Here is an 18,761-nt window from a genome sequence, read left to right on the forward strand (position 1 = left end):
AAAAAGGTCAAGTTGCCATAGTTTCACCCTCTCAGTTGAGAGAGATGGTTGGTAATGACTTAACCTGAGAGTCACCATGAATCAGGAAATGGGCAAGGTTGGGAAGGAGGGATCTTCATGGTAACCTCAGCCAGTGCAGGAATTGAACCCATGCTGTTGGTATCATGCTATATTGCAAATCAGCCATCCAGCCAACTGAACTAACTGTCCCCTAAATAGGATGGGATATAAAGGAAGAAATAATTGGAAACCGAAAGGACTGCAGATGCTGGAAATCAGAAACAAAAACAGAAATAACAGGAAAAACTCATCAGGTTCAGCAGCATCTGTGGAGAGAAATCAGAGTCAGCAACTTTTAACATTTCTGGTCCAGTGACCCTTCTTCAGAGCACCTTCTTCAGAAATAATAGGAGCTCATCAGAAAGGTACAGCAATAATCAGGAGGCTCTTTAATTTACATATAGACTGGAAAAAACAGATGAGCAAAAGTAGCGTAGATGAGGAGAGCATAGAATGTTTTCAGATTGTTTCTTAGAACTGTACTTTCTGGAGAGAATGTTAGACTAGAGAGAATGTTACGCAAAACTAGATATTGTGCAATGTGGTAGGATTAATTAATAATCTCATAGATAAGGCAGCTCTACATCACAGCAACAATAAAATTATTGAATTTTACATTTAGTTTGAGGTACACAGGAAGGCTCCAAGACTGATATTTTCAAGTTAAATAAGGATAACTATGAGGACATGAAAGCAGAACAGACTAATGTGAGATAGCAAGAACTGCAGATGCTGGTGTCAGAAATAACAAAGCGTGGAGCTGGAGGAATACAGCAGGCCAGGCAGCATCAGAGGAACAGGAAAGCTGACGTTTCGGGTCGAGAGCCTTTTCTGAAGAAGGGTCCTGACCTGAAACATCAGCTTTCTTGTTCCTCTGATGCTGCCTGTTCTGCTGTGCTCCTCCAGCTCCACACTTTGTTATCAAAGGCCAATGTGAGCTAGTCAATGAGCTTGTGGGATAGATCAATAGAGATGCAGTAGCAGACATTTAAGGGGATATTTCAGAATGCACTAATAGACACATTCTATTGAGTAAGAAAAATTTCAAGGGGAGGACCAACCATCTGTGGTTAACTAAAAAAGTTAAAAATAGTATCAAACTTAAGGAAAACAGCACATAATTGTGCAAAGGTGAGTGGTAGGTCAGAAAATTGGACAGAAAATACAGAACAGAAAACATGACTAAAAGTTGAAGGAGAGAAAAATTAGAGTACAAGAGAAAGCTAGTAAGAAATATAAAACAAATAGTAAGAATTTTAAGAGATACTTAAAGAGAAAAAGAGTTAACAAAGTGAATGCTGGTCCTTTTGAGAGCAAGCCTGGGGAGTTAAGGATGGAAAATAAGGAGAATGCAGATGAATTGAACAGGAACTTTGTAATCGTCTTCACTTTGGAGGATACAACTAACATACGAGATATAGCTATAAATCAAAAAATGGAAGCGAGGGTAGAATTAAAATTTTACAATCATTAGGAAAACCATAAATTATTGAAACTGAGGGATGCTAAGCGCTTAGTTCCTGATAGACTTCTTCTAGGGCTTCAAAAGTGGCTGATGCATCGGTTTTAATTTTTCAAAATTATTTGGATTGTGGAAATATTCCTTTCAAATGGAAAATTATGAATGAAACTCCTTTATTCAAAAAGAGACACATGAAAGAGGAAACTAAAGGCCAGTTATTTAACATCTGCCAGAGGGAAAATGTTAGAAACTATTATTAAAGTCATAGCAGAATACCTAGAAAAGATTAAGGTAGGTTTGTAAAACAGAAATCATGTTTAATCAATTTCTTGGATTTCTTTGAGACAGTAACACATATGCTGTGGATAAAGAGGAATTGAAGGAAGTATTGTGCTTTGATTTCCAGCTCAATATTCAATATTCAATAAGGGGCATTCAATAAGGTTCCACTTTAAAATGTTATCGCAGAAAATAAAAGTAAACCAGTGTACAAGGTAGCATATCGGCATGAATGAAAGTTTGATTGTCTGACAGGAAGTAGGGCATAGGTACAAATAGATCTTATTCTGGCTTGCAAGATGTAATAAGTGGTGTACCACAGGGATTATTGCTGAAGCCTCAATGTTTTACAATTTATGTAAATAACTTGGATGAAAGAACCAAAGATGGATGGAATGGTAGCTAAATTTGTGGATGGAACAAAGACAGGTGGGAATGTAAGTTGAGAAGTGACATGAGGAGGCTACAAAGGGACATAGATAGGTTAAGACAGCGGCCAAAGATCTTGCAAATGGAGTATAATGTGGGAAAAATTGAAATTGTTCACTTTGCACCCATTGGAATCCCCATCATAGCATACTCCAAAGGAATTGCCCCAGAAATTGAATTTCCTTGAATTCCCTCCCTAATGGCATTGTGGACTGCAGCGGTACAAGAAGGCAGCTCACCACTTTCTCAAGGGCAGCTAGGGATAAGCAATAAATGCTGGCCAGCCAGCGATGCCTGAATCCCACAAATAACTAAATAAACTTTTAAAAGTTCCTCAATGACTGGAATCTTCTGACAGACTCCATTTAAGTTAGAAACTTTGGACGGTTCCAATGAAAATTAGGAAATTAGTTATTCAGGAAAAGTTAGACTATTGAATACATAGTCTCACTCCTCACTGTCTGACCTCGTACTTACCTCACATACGAAAAATTACACATCCCCCACATCTCTTACAGTGCCCAGACACTGACGTGACAACCCCCGGGACCTTCACCCTTCCCCCCCCCCCTCCCCCCTACCCCCCCATCGATATCCCTCCCTGCCAGCTCTGACTCAACAATCCTGACACCAAGTCACCCTAACCTCCACTTCCCAACAGCCCACCCCACCAGACCTGGTGAAACCTCTACTGTTGGACCTGACTTGACCCTCTGACACCGTAACCAAACACTTAGACCTGAGGTCATTCTCCCCAACTCCTGCTGGATCTGTAGGGGTGGCACAATGGCTCAGTGGCTAGCACTGCTGCCTCACAGAGCTAGGGACCTGGGTTCAATTCCATCCTTGGGCAACTGTCTGCGTGGAGTTTGCGCATTCTCCCTGTGTCTGCGTGGGTTTCCTCTGGGTACTCTGGTTTCCTCCCACAGTCCAAAGATGTGCAGGTTAGGTGGATTGACCATGCTAAATTGCCCCATAGTGTCCAGGGATGTGTAGCTTAGGTGGGTTATAGGGAGATGGGTCTGGGTGGAATGCTCTGAGGTTTGGTGTGGGCTTGTTGGGCCGGAGGGCCTGTTTCCACACTGTAGGAATTCTATGATTTCTCATACCCATGCCAACCAACCCAAAACACTGCATCACCTGTTTGTCCACCTCATATCTTGGCATTCTACTTACCAGCCACACAGCACCCTACTAAGCTGACACCCTATGCATTTGGCATCCTAGCCCTGGCACCCTCCCTCTACTCATCTGATATTCTACTTCCCAGCATCCTAATATCACTTTTACTTTATGTACCTACAGTGTGACAGCAGCTGCAAAGTCGCAGCCAGGACCTTTCCACTTCAGAATTGGGGAGCTGACTGCTGTGAAAACAGAACATGGTTTGTCTTTCCTCTTCGACAAAATAACTCAGAATGTAAATATGGATTCGCATTTCTGAGCAAACCCAAAGTGGAGTCTTCTCTCAGAACTGTGCAGTTCCCTTCATTTGTAAAAGTCTCTGTGTGAGATTGCCATTCCTTGGAAGATTCAACTCAGAACTTCCAGCTGGAAGGGCTCAAAAAGCCAAGCACGTAATGATCTCAATGCCACTGAAGAGAAGCTCTGGCCATATATAGTGTAGGAAAATGCGGCCCCTCAGGGGTGAATTTTATGGTTCTCTGTGGTGGGTAGGTGTTTGACGTGGAAGTGCGTGGCTTGGCAGTTCCTGCTTTTATCTGTCAACCACATTGATTAAACTGTCTTGTAGTCAAATACTGCCAGTGGGTGGGAAGCCTACTAACTAGAGAAGGGTGGTCAGCCCTTCCAGTTGAGTCTCCAGGGTGGGAAGGTTGGTCATATCAGCCATTTAAGGGCATCCTAGTCTGTTTTGGTGGCAGCTGCACATTTATTAGTGGTTTTCAGACTGAAGTTGCATGTGAAATCTTCTGAATGATTGGAGCAGCAGCCAACAAGAGCTTGGTTTTCATTTTGGTGACTGTCATGCCAAAAATATCTCATTCAAGACAGTAGTCAGGGGTAAAAGACTATTTGAACATGCTTGGCTCTTATTGTTTTGAATAACAAATGTAAGAAAAAGATTCAAGTGCTATCCTTTAATTGTTCTTGTCTCTTCACAGAGGCTGTAAGGTTAAATGATGGACAGAGGCACTGTTGAGGAATCTAGGCCAAGGATGGTCCGATATAAACATAAAATCCACCTTTTGCTTTCAGGAAACTGATGGTATGCTGCATGGCAAATAGTATGAGTTACTTAATTACTTTGTTGGCACCTTGTTTGGATTATCCCCAACTCTAGATCTTAGTGTAAATCTCCATTGTGAAGCCTGTACAGAATGGTCTGATGCAAATCTCTGACCACATTCAATCAATCAGAAGTTCAATCATTTATACTGGGCAAGTGGTCTGTACCCTACAGCGAATGAGGTGATTAAGACTTTATTCAGATTAGATCATCTTGACCGAACATGAATATAAGGATTTTTAGTGTAATGTGTGTGTAAGTTTCAGCCTGTGAGTGTTGTTTTTTTTTAGCAGTTGAATGAACACTTGAAGGGCAAAGTTCCTATTAGTTTCTCCATTTCAGAAACACACTGACAATTTTTCCATCGACCAAGGTTCTAGGTGGGTAGGTGAATTTGAGCTGACTCTGTGCTATCTCTGACAATAAAGGATTAATACTGTATGGCATTGAAACCTGACTTTCATAATGTTTTAACTAAATCTCTCATAGGGTCACTTACTGAAATGAAGCTGAGGAATTCTCCTCCATAATAACACTCCAAAAATTGTGAAAGGTTATTGACTAATTCTAGAAAGAAATTATAATTAGCTGTTTAATTTCCTTAGGCTTGGTTTATAATCATAATTAATGATTGTGCCATATCATGCTCCACAGATATCTATGAATTGTCATTATTTTTAAGGATTTAATGCACAGTGGTTTCATAATAATCAACTCCAGCTGTTTGAATTATGACAAATCAAGGAATAAAGCGCAATGAGTTGGTTGGAATCTAACAGCCCACATTGAAGAATTTAACAATCATTTGCCAATTATGACATGTAATGTAAGAATGGCAGTGACCCCATCCAGTGGGCTGAAAGGTAAGGAGCAAGCCCACATCTACCTGCTTTGGATGTGGTCCAGGAAATTAGTTGCCTAGGTTGTAGCTGCCACCTCTCTGAGGCAGGATGTCATCTCCAAGAGCTGCTCCCCAATCAGTGGGCAAGTCTTCAGTTTCAGCATTAGCCCATTGAGAGCAGTTGCTGTTGAGACATAGAGTCATACAGCACAGAAACAGACCCTTCAGACCAACTCATCCATGCTGACCAAGTTTCTCAAACTAAACTAGTCCCTTTTGTCTGCATTTCACCCCAATCCCTCTAAATCTTTCCTATTCATGTACCTGTCCAAATGTCTTTGAAATGTTGTAACTGTACCCGCATCTATCACTTCCTCTGGCAATTCATTCCACATATGAACCCCCTCTGTATGAAAAAAGTTGCCCCTCAGTTTCCTTTTAAATCTTACTCCTCTCACTTTAAAAGTATACCCTCTAGTTTTGAACTCCCCTACCCTAGAGAAAGACCTTTGCTATTCACGTTACCTACGCACCTTATGATTTTCATAAAATTCTATAAGGTTACCTCTCAACCTCCTATGCTCCAGTGAAAGAAGTCTCAGCCTATCCAGCCTTTCCTTATTATTCAAAACATTCAGTTCTGGAAATATCCTTGTAAGTCTTTTCTGAACCATCTCAAATTTAACAATATCCTCCCTATAACAGGGGGACCAGAACTGTACACAGTACCTCAAAAGTAGCTCAATAGCCTGAGCCAACTCAATAGTCTGAGCAATGAAGGCAAATGTGCTAAATGCCTTCTTAACCACCTTTCACAGAAACTATGACCTGAAACCCTAGCTCTCCCTGTTCAACAACAATATCCAGAGTCTACCATCATCTTACCAAAATGCAGCACCTTGCATTTATCCAAATTAAACTCCATCTGCCATTCCTCAGCCCATTGGCTCAATTGATCAAAATCCCTTTGCAATCTTAGATAACCCTTTTCACTGTCCACTATACCACCAATTTTGGTGTCATCTGTAAACTTCCTAACCATACTTCCTAAATTCTCATCTGAATCCTTTATATGAATTACAAACAACAGTGGACCCAGCACAATCCTTGCGGCACACTGCTCATTACAGGTCTCCAGTCTGAAACACAACCCATTTCTGATGAAGGGTCTAGGCCCGAAACATCAGCCTTCCTGCTCCTATGATGCTGCTTGGCCTGCTGTGTTCATCCAGCTCTACACCTTGTTACCTCAGATCTTCCAGCATCTGCAGTTCCTACTATCTCTCTCCACAACCACATTCTGTCTCCTACCATCATGCCAATTTTGAAACCAATATGCAAGATCTCTCTGAATCCCATGTGATATAACTTTACTAACCAGTCTACCATGTGGAACCTTGGCCAAAGCTTTACTAAAGTCAATGTAGACAACGTCTACTACTCTGCTGTCATCTATCTTTTTGGTCATATCCTCAAAAAACTCAACCAGGTTTGTGAGACACAATTTCCAATGCACAAAACCATGCTGACTTTGGCTCCAAATGTGGAACATTCAGACCCAGAGTTATGCTGAGTGAGGTGGTCCCTCCTGTGTGTCCCTAATAGACCTCAGCAAGGGGTGAAGTGATTTTGATCAAAAGCCCAGAGAGGGCTTCTTCAAGCATAACAGGAGAGTATCAAATTCCTCCTATCAAATCCCCTACTTGAACCCAGAGTGAGGCTGCCAGGGTTAATCTGCTGGTCTTGCCAATGGCAGGACCCTCTATTTGCTAGTAAAATGGTGGCAGGAAAAGTTCTTCTTAAAGACGATTACTTGAAAACTTAAGGTCCTTATTAGGTCCGATGTCAGATGGGCCATCCACCTCCAAACCTGCCATTGGCAAAATATGGCAAGGCAATGGTTGTAGTGTCCCATGACATCCCAGTAGGTTTTTTCTAATCTACTTCCACTGAGAGATAAGGTAGAAAAGCATGGAATTTACTCTGACTTTTTCACATTGTTTTCATACTGTTCCAGTGTTGAGTATCACCATTGGGAATAACTTGAAGCACTAGGGTTTAAAACCTAATCTAAGATACAAATAATCTGTAGAATATTTAGAAGCAAAAGTACTCCAAAGTACATTTCTTTCTGCATTATGTTCTGATCACACCACCAAAGAAGTGAATTACCTGCACCCAACTCAATCTAGTCTACTGTATTCACTGCTCAATGTCAAGTTCAATCATTTTAGGCACGAGCACCTTCTCCCATGTCCTTACCCAAACCCCCACACACCAGGTTTTGTCATCACATGGAGCTGCTACCACACACAACAATTGTTAACTAGTAAGAGTCCCCATTACCAGCTCATTCTCCCAAGCTGACCTTTACCCACTCCTCTGTCTGCTCAACTGTTTTTCTCTCTCTTTGGGCTCTGTCTCCACCTATTGTTTACTCCTCATAAAGACACAACTTGCTTGAAAAACTCAAAAGGTCTTGCAGCATCTGTGGGGAGAAAGCAGAGTGAGTGTTTCAAATCCAGTGACCCTTCTTCAGAACCCTTCTGTTTTTGTGTTTGATTTCCAGCGTGTGCTGTTCTTCAGTTTTTTTGTTTATTGATCACTCCTCCCCTCTCCCCCATCTCATCTTCAGCATATATACCAACCTCTTTCTAGCTACAACCAGTTCTAAAGAAGGGTCATTCAAGTGGTGCACTAAATTTCCAACAGTAGATATATTTCTCTGTTGTTACATCCATCCATAAAAAAATCTTTTAATGAAATATTACACAGATTCATTTTTAAAAAAAGAGTTTTCTATCAACCTTCGGTGTTCCATTCCTTCCAAAATATTTTCATTTGATAATTAGTACAATGCTTGACAATATCAACATGCAGCCCAGCTACTTATTTATAAAATAAATTCTTTATCATTAAACATCTTTCTGGCTTTTTAAAAAGTATTTCCTCTTCCCTTTTATGTGTCCATTTTTCTTTCATTATCTAAATATTTTTACCATTGTATCTATTTAAAGACCATTACTGTGATTTAAGAACTTCATGCAAAATAGCTGCAACCTTGCAAAAAATGCACTGATGGAAACGCAAATCCACTGGACTGTTAGAATTAAATATCAAATTGAGCTAACAATTATTGGGATATAATCTAGTAACTAATGCTATTTTTTTCTAACATCTGAATTACCTTTAGATGCAATAAAAATCAAATGCTTGCTTCTTAACGTCATTGTTGGTTTGGTGTTTGCATTTTTCCATATTTTCCTCCAATTTTTCAACTCTCTATCTTTCATCTGTGTAACAGAATTGAGAAAGAAAGATGTGGAATTGTTGCTATTTCTGCTATGTAGGGCAACAAGAATCCATTCACACTTTCGTGAGTTGTAGAAAAGGAAGCATCATGACATGTGGAACTGCTCAATAAAGCAATTTTCATATTTATAGGTTAGTCTATGTGAATTTGCCTACACTTTACCCATAAGCAAATGTCTTTACCTCAACATTATGGATCTATTCTAAAGTTATTCCTAACTAATTACAACTAGATCTTCCATCTGTCATTCTGTCAACTGTTCGACTTGACCCTGATTTTTAGTCACAGGGACAAGAAGTCAGGTCCTAAACAAAGATAACACAGTATGGAGCTGGAGGAACACAGCAGGTCAGGCAGCATCAGAGGAGCAGGAAAGCTGACGTATTTTCTGAAGATTTTTCTGAAGAAGGGTTCCGATCCAAAACGTCAGCTTTCTTGCTCCTCTGATGCTGCCTGGCCTGCTGTGTTCCTCCAGCTCCACACTGTGTTATTTCTGACGCCAGCATCGGCCATTCTTATTATCTGAGGTCAGAAATAAGGGTGTTTTCTGATGATTGCATAGAGTTTGCAAGTGAAGATATTGAAGCAGTCTTGCCCACATGCAACAAGACTGGACAATCCACCAGGTTTAAACCGGTAAGGGACAAGTAACATTCTCACCACACAAGTACTAAGCAGTGACTATCTCCAACAAGACAGAATCTAACCACCTCTCCTTGATGATCAATGGCATTACCATTGTTGGTCCCCTAACATCAATATCCCAGAGTTCACCATTAACTAGAATGTAAACTTGTCTAGCCATTCTATGGTAAAAAGAGCAGGTCAAAGGCTGGGAGTTATGCAGTGAATAACTCACCCCATGATTTCCCAAGTCCTAGTCATAAATCCAAAGGACAATTCAAGAATGTGAAGGAATACTTTTCACTCGTCAGGATGAGTCAAGTTACTGAAGGGTATAGATAGAGTTAATGCTAGTTGTCTTTTCCTTAGAAAATTTTCCTTAGTGATTTCAAGACTAGGGGACACACTTAAAGGTGAGAGGAGAGAGGTTTAAAAAAGACATGGGGGCAATTTTTTACACAGAGGATCATTTGTGTGTGGAATGAACTTCCTGAGGAAGTGGTGGATGTAGATACAATTACAATGTTTAAAAGACATTTTGATAAGTACATGAAGAGGAAGGCTTTGGAGGGATAAGGGACAGGAGCAGGCAGTGGAATTAGTTTAGTTTGGGATTATGTTCGGCATGGACTGGTTGGACCAAAGGGTCTGTTTCTGCACTGTATAATTCTACAACTTGCGGACTCTATGACAGTAAGGAAGCTTGACATTGTGCTATAAGAAAGAAGCTCAGTTGATTGACATTCCACCACACTTGATACACTTGCTGGATCCATCACTAGTGCACAGTGGAAGTGGAATGTCATCTAACAGAATGTGCTGCAACAAATCACCAAGCTTCCTTTCACAGCAACTTCAAAACTTATGACCTTTACCACTTAGAAGAACAAGCAAAGTAAAGGTATGGAAATACCTCCATCTGAAAGATCTCCTTAAATTCACATACATCCCTGACTTGGAACTATATTGCCATTCCTTTACTGCCGCTGAGTTAAAATCAGTGAAATCTGTAACACTAGTGCGGGTATATACACAGCATAATGACTGCAGCAGTTCAGAAAAAGTAACTCACCTTCTTACAGCAATTGGGAAAGGGCAATAAATGTTAGCCTTCCCATTCATGCTTAGAACCCAAAAATAAACAGAGTAAATTATTTTTCTTAGCAGACCCTTGAACCACAGAGGATGGTTGACATGGAGAATGTCAAGATCTTGCCCATGAAGAAGCCATTGGACTATAGCTGCCCCAGGAAAGATTTTGGCTGACAGGAAACTCTTCTGCTCTTACTACATGCCATAGGCATACTGGAAAGATTTTCAGGCTGAGTATCAACTGGTTTGGCTACGTTATGACTCTTATCTAACATGTCCATCAAGTCCCAGAGTGGGACTTGAACATGGAGCTTCTAGCTCAGATGCTGGGAAATTACACATCACAGACTTCACTTCTCTAAAAGAAATATATACAGATTTCAGATTAAAATATCAATGCATATGTCATATAAAAACACACAGTTGCCTCACTGCAATTTAATTTTAATGTTATGCTTTGCATGCAGTGTACATAATATCTGTGGCAAAATTTCCATACTGTCACAGATAAAAGGTTTCTCTATTAACTCATCATTCGATGATTCAATACTTGAATCCTGAGTCCTCTCATTTTGTACACGTCTCTTTGCCGTTCTTTGCTCCACTGAAGGAATGAGATCAGATTCTTTAAGTCCAATATTTGGAGTAAATACGTAGCTTTTCGATTTGAAATTGATGAGTGAAAACAACATCAGAAGGAGGAAAAGCAAAAGGAGAAGACAAAGAGCGATGCTTTTGAAGTATAAGTCACGGCATTGATGTCGCTTATATGAATGACACCTTGAATATTCCAGTCCTCTTAGTTCTGCCACAGGCTTCTTTCTAACAGCAATAGGTGTGAAACAGGTGACATTAGGCTGAACTATTGTTGGTGGGTTCTGCAGCCACTGTTTGAGGTATGCAATATGGCAATCACAGTTCCAGATGTTGTTATGGAGGCTAATAGCCTGCAGATTCTGCAATTTGTCAAAGGCTCCTGGAGCAACTGTAGTTAGAATGTTATTATGTAAATAAAGCTCTGTTGTATTTTCTGGAATAAATGGCAATTCCTGTAGACCTCTGGAGCTGCAATTAATTATCATACCCTGAGAAACAAATTTGCACTTGCAGGGTTCTGGACATAATTCAGCATTGGAAGACCTCAGGAGAAATAGCATGGCTAATCCTGGGGAAACCAGCATCCTGAAAATAAATAAATCAAAGAGAAAGAATTATATCAGCAAACAGTATTTATATTAAATAATATATAAAACTTCCTTTATATGCAGATTTTTGTACAGAGCAAATTACAAATGTCAATATATCAAAAAAAATGTGAACCATTTGGACTTACCTTCTTTTGATCTTATGTAGTACAGACTCAAAGTTAGTTCCTGTGTTTTGTAATTTACCATTTATCAAAGACACAAATATCATCCTGTGTGACTGTCAAAAAGATAAGCTATCCTTCGTGTCCAGCCTGCAGCATTTGATATCATCATAGAATCCCTACAGTGTGGAAACATAGAAACATAGAAGATAGTAGCAGGAGGAGGCCATTCAGCCCTTCGAGCCTGCTCCACCATTCTTCACGATCATGGCTGATTATCCAACTCAATAGCCTAATCCTGCTTTCTCCCTATAACCTTTGATCCCAAGTGCTTTATCCAGTCACCTCTTGAACACATTCAATATCTTGGCATCAACTACTTCCTGTAGTAATGAATTCCACAGGCTCACCACTCTCTGGGTGAAGAAATATCTCCTCATCTCTGTCCTAAATTGTCTATCCTGAATCCTCATACTATGACCCCTGGTTCTGGACATACCCACCATCTGGAACATCTTCCCTGCATCCACCCTGTCCATTCCTGTTATAATTTTATAAGTCAGCAGGCCATTCAGCCCATCAAGTTCACACTGCCCCTCAGAAGAGCATCCCACCCAGACCCACTTTATCCCTGTAACCCTGCATTTCCCATTAACCCACGTAACCTATATATACCATGCAATTTAACATGGCCAATCCACCTAACCTGCACATCTTTGGACTGTGGGAGGAAACCAGAGCACTTGGAGGAAATGCACGCAGACACAGGGAGAATGTGCAAACTCCACACAGACAGTCGCTCAAGGTTGGAATGAATCCCTGGCGCTATGAGGCACCAGTGCAAACCACTGAACCACTGTGCTGCCATAAACGTTTTGCATCATTGCATCCGCTTCCAGTATCTTTCCAATGTTGTTCACTTTCATGGGAGTACACTCGCTTGGTGCCATTCTTATCTATGTGACAGCAGCAGAGAATCACTTTTCTTCCCATTCTGGCTTGGTAACCTCTTATGTCTACAAGGATCTAGCCTTTTCTATCTACATACTGCGCCTTGGTAACATTGTCCAAAAGCACAGCATCATTTTCAATATATTTGCTATGTCACCATCATCTCTCACAATCTCTCAACTGTATTTAAATTGCCAGGCTTTTTGTCCAATATCTAGTACTAGATGAGCAGAATTTTTCTTTGATTAACTTTTAGGAAGATCAAAATCATTGTCTTTGTTTCCTGTTAGAATTTCTGTTCCCTTGCCCTGAATCCTTTCCTGCCCTGACAGCTGTCTGAGGCTAAATCCGATTAGTGACAATCTTGATGACATATTTGACTCTGAGATGTACTTCCAAACACTTACCTATGCCATCGCTAAGACTGCATACTTCCATCTCCATTACATCAACCCACTCTGTCCCAGTCTCAGTCCATCTGGTGCTGGATCCCTCATTCATGCCTTTGTTATTTTTAGACTTGTTTGTTTCAACACAATTCTGGCTGGCTTTCCATATTCTTCCATCTGTAACCTTTAGGACATCCTAAACCCTCTAACATGCACCTGCTCACATATCGCACTTATGCTCACTGATGTTTTTTTTTGTCTCCCAGTTGATCAAACCCTTGATTTTAAATTTCACATCCTTATTTTCAAATCCCTTCATGGCCTATCCCTTTGTAACTTGTAGCCTCCAAGATATCTGTCCTCCTCTAATTCTGGCCTCTTGAGCATCCTTAATAGCTCTGCCATTTCTACCAGTGCCTTCAGATGACAAAACTGTAAGCTCTGGAATTGCGTCCCTAAAGCTCTCTACCACAAAACATTTCTTTGCTTCTTTAAAATGCTCCTTAAAATCAACCTCCTCTACTCTAATATCTTCTTCAGTGACTTGGCGTCAAATTTTCTACATAATGTTCCTATGACGTGCCTTGGGACATTTTATTACTTTGAAGGTGCCATAAAAATAAACATTACTATTATCAATAGAAAGTAATGTTTGCCACATGGTAGAGCTCCATAGTCAGCATATTTTTCAACAAGTTAAATTTACTTCATTGATTCAGAGATTTTCTAGCCTGGAAGTGACAATTATAGACAACTTGAATTGATTTAGATATTAAATGAGCTACCATCAGCAGTAACCATCAGTTACTTACCACCAACTATATTTTCGGTATAAGGCATAAGAGATAAGAATTAGATTGTGCAGCACCCATTTTTCAAGTAAAAACAAATGCTGAATGAATATGTGTTCTGCACACTCTCATCCTATGTTAGGTGTGTGCTGCAAGCTATAAAGATCAGGGTGCCTGTTTTAAACAGGAGCTAGACCTATTACCCATGCAAAACAGGGTTATAATATTTTTAGACAACCTGTTCAAACATTTTATGACACATTTCCATTGCAGTTACGATTTGAACCCAGCCTTCTGGTCTAGAGGTGGGGATGCTACCACTGCACCATAAGATCTTTATTCAGAGTTTTAATGCTTATCTTGGATCCCTTTCCAAAATTGGTTCATTTGTACTTTCCAAACAAAATTTTCAGGAGAACAGCAGCCAATATGATTGCAGGAGGCTGCGGCCAAAAGAAGTAAGTAAAAGATTTATCTGAATGCTTCGTTTGCTTTGATGTTTTCTTTAAGGATAATGTATCCAAATTAGCGAAAATACTATTTTGCCATTCTGTTTTGCATCTACTTTTTGCCAGCTCTGATATCCATATGCAGCCAAAAATTGTGTTTGACAATTCAGAATTTGGAGAATGGGGTGAAGCTGCAATTATTTTGAATCTTGACCATTTTCCAGTCTTCTGGATTGTTCAGAGTGGACATTAAAAGTGGTGGAAATGGTTTTCTTCATCTGTAACAATTTTATAAATTAGACTAGTTTAACCGTGATTTGCTTTTCTAACTGGATGTTGAAAACTAGAAATCAATATCAAAAATCTTATTATCATATGTGGCATTTATTTTTACATATAGCAAGCTGCCAAAAAAATTCCAACACTTGAAAAGTTGCAACTGCTCACCTCAAACCATAAACATCTTTTGCGGCAAAATTTGTTGCTTGGTGTACTGTCTTATTTTCTTACCTCAAGGAAAACTAATTATTGTTCCTTCTACCAATCCGACAGAGATCAATGAACTTAATACAAACTGAATTCGCTGTGAGACTTCCCAGCTATTTGGTAGCTTGCTTACTTGATAAGTTTGCTGAGTCACTGAGAGAACAGTTAGCATTTTCTGAATCTACAAAGGTAAAGAGATAGTAATTTGATGGAAAATAATAAACTATTAATTTTTCTAATAACAGATGTCTAAAAGTATGAAAATGTCAATATTTTACAGAAGATGAAGGTTTCCTTTACCTTCCTTTACCTCCAAACTATTTGATGTCAATTTGAATTTTGGCTCAACACAGGACAATATTTTAAATATCTTTCTGCATCTCCTGTGGCATTCATATCAGTCAATTGGAGATTATGCTATTGCAAAGGGGTTGCTAGTATTAGACATTTGCAGAGGGTTGCACATCTCTGCTGAAAAGATTCAGAAAAACGTTTACAAGAGCTTTTCTCAGAGACCCGACGGAATAGCCAAAAAGTACCTTCCTTTCTAGTTATCTTAGCAAATAGCAAGTTACAGAGTCAATACCATATGATTCTAACACAGACTAATTGCCCCTCGGTGAAACTACCTGACAGAGTGAGTTGTGCTGACAGAATCAATGATGCAAGGGGTGAGATTATAATACAGAAACATGTCAGTGAGTTGCCTATTGGACTTTGTAGTTATCCTGCAATATGAATATGAGACATAAAACTAAATATTGAAGGCTTCTGTGGTAGAGGAATTGAACCCAGCACCCCACACAAGCCGAGACAAAGGCAATCCTGAATTTCCAAGACATAATTTTCTAGCGGTTCAACCTACTCATTACAATAATGTAAATGGGCTAAACTAACTTTTTAATTTCAACATCAAATTAAACCTTCACCTTCAAAACCTAAATTAGAGCAGTGATAATCCATAAATGACAGTTTCAATAGTGCTATTTATAAGTGAAATTTTCTTAATAGCACAAACTTCAGAAAATTAACATACCTACCTTTACATCTTATATAAATTTGCAAAGTTGTTGAATTATTTTTCTGCATGCTTCAGAAATAGGAGAACTGGCATCTCCCCAGTGGTCGACATCTGCTTCTCAGTGATATTTCCAGATCAGTACAAAGCAGTAGATTCAATTAGTTGTCCGCAATCATGTGTCTACGTGACCAAGTACAAATAATTAAGGGCTATTCTAATTGACAGCTGTACAACAAACATTTTTTAATCACTAATATGATCAGGCAGCTGCAGCACTTTGATGTGCGGTTATGCTAAGCATGTCACATGATGGAGGGGAAACCAAATGTTTTGAGAAGATAACAGCTACTTAACTAACATGCCTAACCACCGCCTAGCTTTAAGAAATAGCTTGAATCGCTCACATTTTATTACCAGGGTTAAAATATGAGGGCTAACATATTTTTGTGTTTCTATAATTGATGTAAAACACAACATACAAATTTTAAAAGTGTCTAAATTATGGGGTGGCCAAGTACTCTGCTTATCTAGTATTAAGTATACGTATGAAATTGTCATGCAGAAGTTTAAAAGAAATTAGAACATTCATGAAAAAGCTAATGATGGATTTGATGCAGGAACAGAGAGACACAGGATTCTTAGATTTAAGACGTAACATATGCAACAGCATCACAGAAAAATCTATTCTTAAAATCAACATACCAATACCTATTCCAAGAAATATGGCAGACTGTTTTCTTTATCCACTTTGTCTGTCTCAAATTTATCCTTATCCACATATTGTCCCATGCAGTTGGAATAACTGTGGGTGTAGTTTATCATATTTAGTTTTGAAGATCCTAGCCATTAGACTTTTTGGTTGATTTGCCAGTGAGATATTTTAAGTTTGTGTTCAAGAACCCCATTGCATGATGGTTTTCTCTTCTTTCAGACCATTTCCAGCGAAAGTCATCCTCTGGAGGAGACACAAGTACAACTTGGGCCAGAATTTAGATTCAGGAATTTCACTTGAGTGTTTATATTTTTGAGATTGTCAGTCTGCTCCATTTTTTAAAAAAAGGTACTTACCAAATTATTAAGAATGTTTTAGTCCACACCACAATGGTGAAACACATCAATTTACTGCAAAAAGTACAAAAGGAAAGATTTAAACTCCTATAACCCAGCAGAATTAAAATTAAGTTAGTGACTCATGGCCCCTTTCCTGTTCCATGGGTTTTCCTCTCACAGCCTTCCACTCGCTAGTTCAGACACCAGGCAGAATTAGTCGGGTGTTTCAGGAACCTACACGAATTGTGATCAGCGACGGGAACAGGATTATCTCTGTGTAGGGAGTGAGGAGTCTGATGTTGGCCACCCCTCCAACAGTCTGGGCCCAGTCCTGAACTGTTATCTCCTCAAATGAGATAAAGGGAGGGACTGAGTGAGCTTTTATTACTGTCTGGTAGAGTTTTTAGTACTGTTGCTCCTGGTTGAAGGGTGGTGAGGTGTTCATGGGTACTGAGCAGGCAGTGTAGAGGCCATGCAGCATTAATATTGTGGGAGGTTAGGGAGTTTGAAAGCGAGTGAGAGAAAATGTTGCAGACAACAGTAGGAGCGGTACAGCTTGAGCCTTGGAGGGAGGTGGGTGCAGTAGCAGAGATAGAGTGAGTGTAAGGTAGTAGAGAGAAGAGTGTGGCACTCACGCTGGTGGAACAGAGGAGACTGCTGAACTTCCTGCGGCATTGTCACCCGCTCTTCCACACCCTGGAGACTGCACCGACCTGGGTGGCAAGCTCAGACCAGGCTGCCAGGGTCTGGCATTGTGACCTTCTCTGCTGGTCCTCTGGGAATGGAATACCCACCTCTGCATCAGCCCCAACTCTAGGACCTCCAAGTCCCTGTCAGAGAATTGTGGCGCCAACTTCCACTTATATGATATCTTTGTACTGTGTCCATCACTGAGTAGGGCAAAAATAAACAAAGTTGCTTGAAAAGCTCAGCGGGTCTGGCAGCATCTGTGAAGGAAAAAACAGAGTTAACGTTTCGGGTCCAGTGATCCTTCCTCCTCTGTTCTGCTGAGCTTTTCCAACAACTTTGTTTTTGTTCCTGATTTGCAGCATCCGCAGATCTTTCGGTTTTTATTTACTGACTAGGGCAGCTTTGGAATGTCACTGCTCGCCTGGTTGCATCATGGCCTTTTAAATGTGGCTTGGGCATCGGGGATGCTAGTCTCTCAGTAAATACCCACTGAGTAGCAAGTTGTTTTAGGAACAGTGCTTTTCTGAAATATTGTGTCCAGTTCTGATCACCTTGTTATAGGAGGGATATTATCAAGCTGGAGAGGGTTCAGAAGAGATTTTCCAGGATGTTGCCAGGTGTGGAATGTTTGAGTTATAAAGAAAGGTTGGATAGGCTGAGACTTCTTCCACTGGGGCATAGGAGGTTGAGAGGCGACCTTATAGACATTTATAAAATAATGAGGGGCATCAATAGAATTAATGATAGATGTCTTTTCCCTAGGATAGGGGATTTCAAGACTAGGGGGCACATTTTTAATGTGAGAGGACATAAGAGGCAATTTTTTACATAGAGGGTGGTTCGTCTGTGGAATGAGCTTCCTAAGGGACTGATGGATGCGGGTACAATTATAATGTTTAAAAGACATCTGGATAGATATATGAATATAAAAGGTTTGGAAGGATATGGGCCAGGGCAGGCAGGTGGGACTGGTTTAGTTAGGCATGGACTGTTTGGACTGAAGAGTCTGTTTCCGTGCTGTGCAACTCTATGACTCTATAAGTTGTGACATTCTTGGAGAAAAGAAGATAAAGAGGAGATTTGAAAGAGGATTATAAAATCATGAGTGGGTGGATAGAGTAGAGAAGGATAAACTGTGCTCAGTCATAAAAGGAATAAGAACAAGACTTATCAATTTAAAGTGGTCTGCCAAAGAAGCAAGGGTGAAGTGAGGAAAAATCTTTTCACTCAGCAAGTAGTTAGAATATGGAATACGCTGCTTGGAAGGGTTATGGAGG

The 18,761-nt window shown here is 40.0% G+C and overlaps 1 protein-coding gene across 10 annotated transcripts; it reads right to left on the bottom strand.

The window, feature by feature from the left end:
- Positions 1-10,775: 10,775 nt before the first annotated feature.
- gp9 (glycoprotein IX (platelet)) lies at positions 10,776-17,140 on the bottom strand. Of its 10 annotated transcripts, none has more exons than XM_048606223.1 (6): positions 16,813-17,140; positions 16,447-16,699; positions 15,764-15,924; positions 14,857-14,904; positions 11,682-11,836; positions 10,776-11,530 (listed from the first exon to the last, which is right to left on the bottom strand). In XM_048606223.1, exons 5-6 carry the CDS (start codon positions 11,762-11,764, stop codon positions 10,777-10,779), a joined length of 837 nt encoding a protein of 278 aa, XP_048462180.1. In that variant the 5' UTR covers positions 11,765-11,836; positions 14,857-14,904; positions 15,764-15,924; positions 16,447-16,699; positions 16,813-17,140; the 3' UTR covers position 10,776. The 10 variants fall into 10 exon arrangements, with proteins under 10 accessions (XP_048462180.1, XP_048462177.1, XP_048462183.1 ...); XM_048606220.1 differs by having other exon boundaries at positions 14,748-14,904; XM_048606226.1 differs by having other exon boundaries at positions 14,685-14,904; positions 16,447-16,720.
- Positions 17,141-18,761: the final 1,621 nt, after the last annotated feature.

The sequence above is a fragment of the Rhincodon typus genome, chromosome 16, assembly GCF_021869965.1.
Source record: "Rhincodon typus isolate 14 chromosome 16, sRhiTyp1.1, whole genome shotgun sequence".
NCBI lineage: Eukaryota > Metazoa > Chordata > Chondrichthyes > Orectolobiformes > Rhincodontidae > Rhincodon > Rhincodon typus.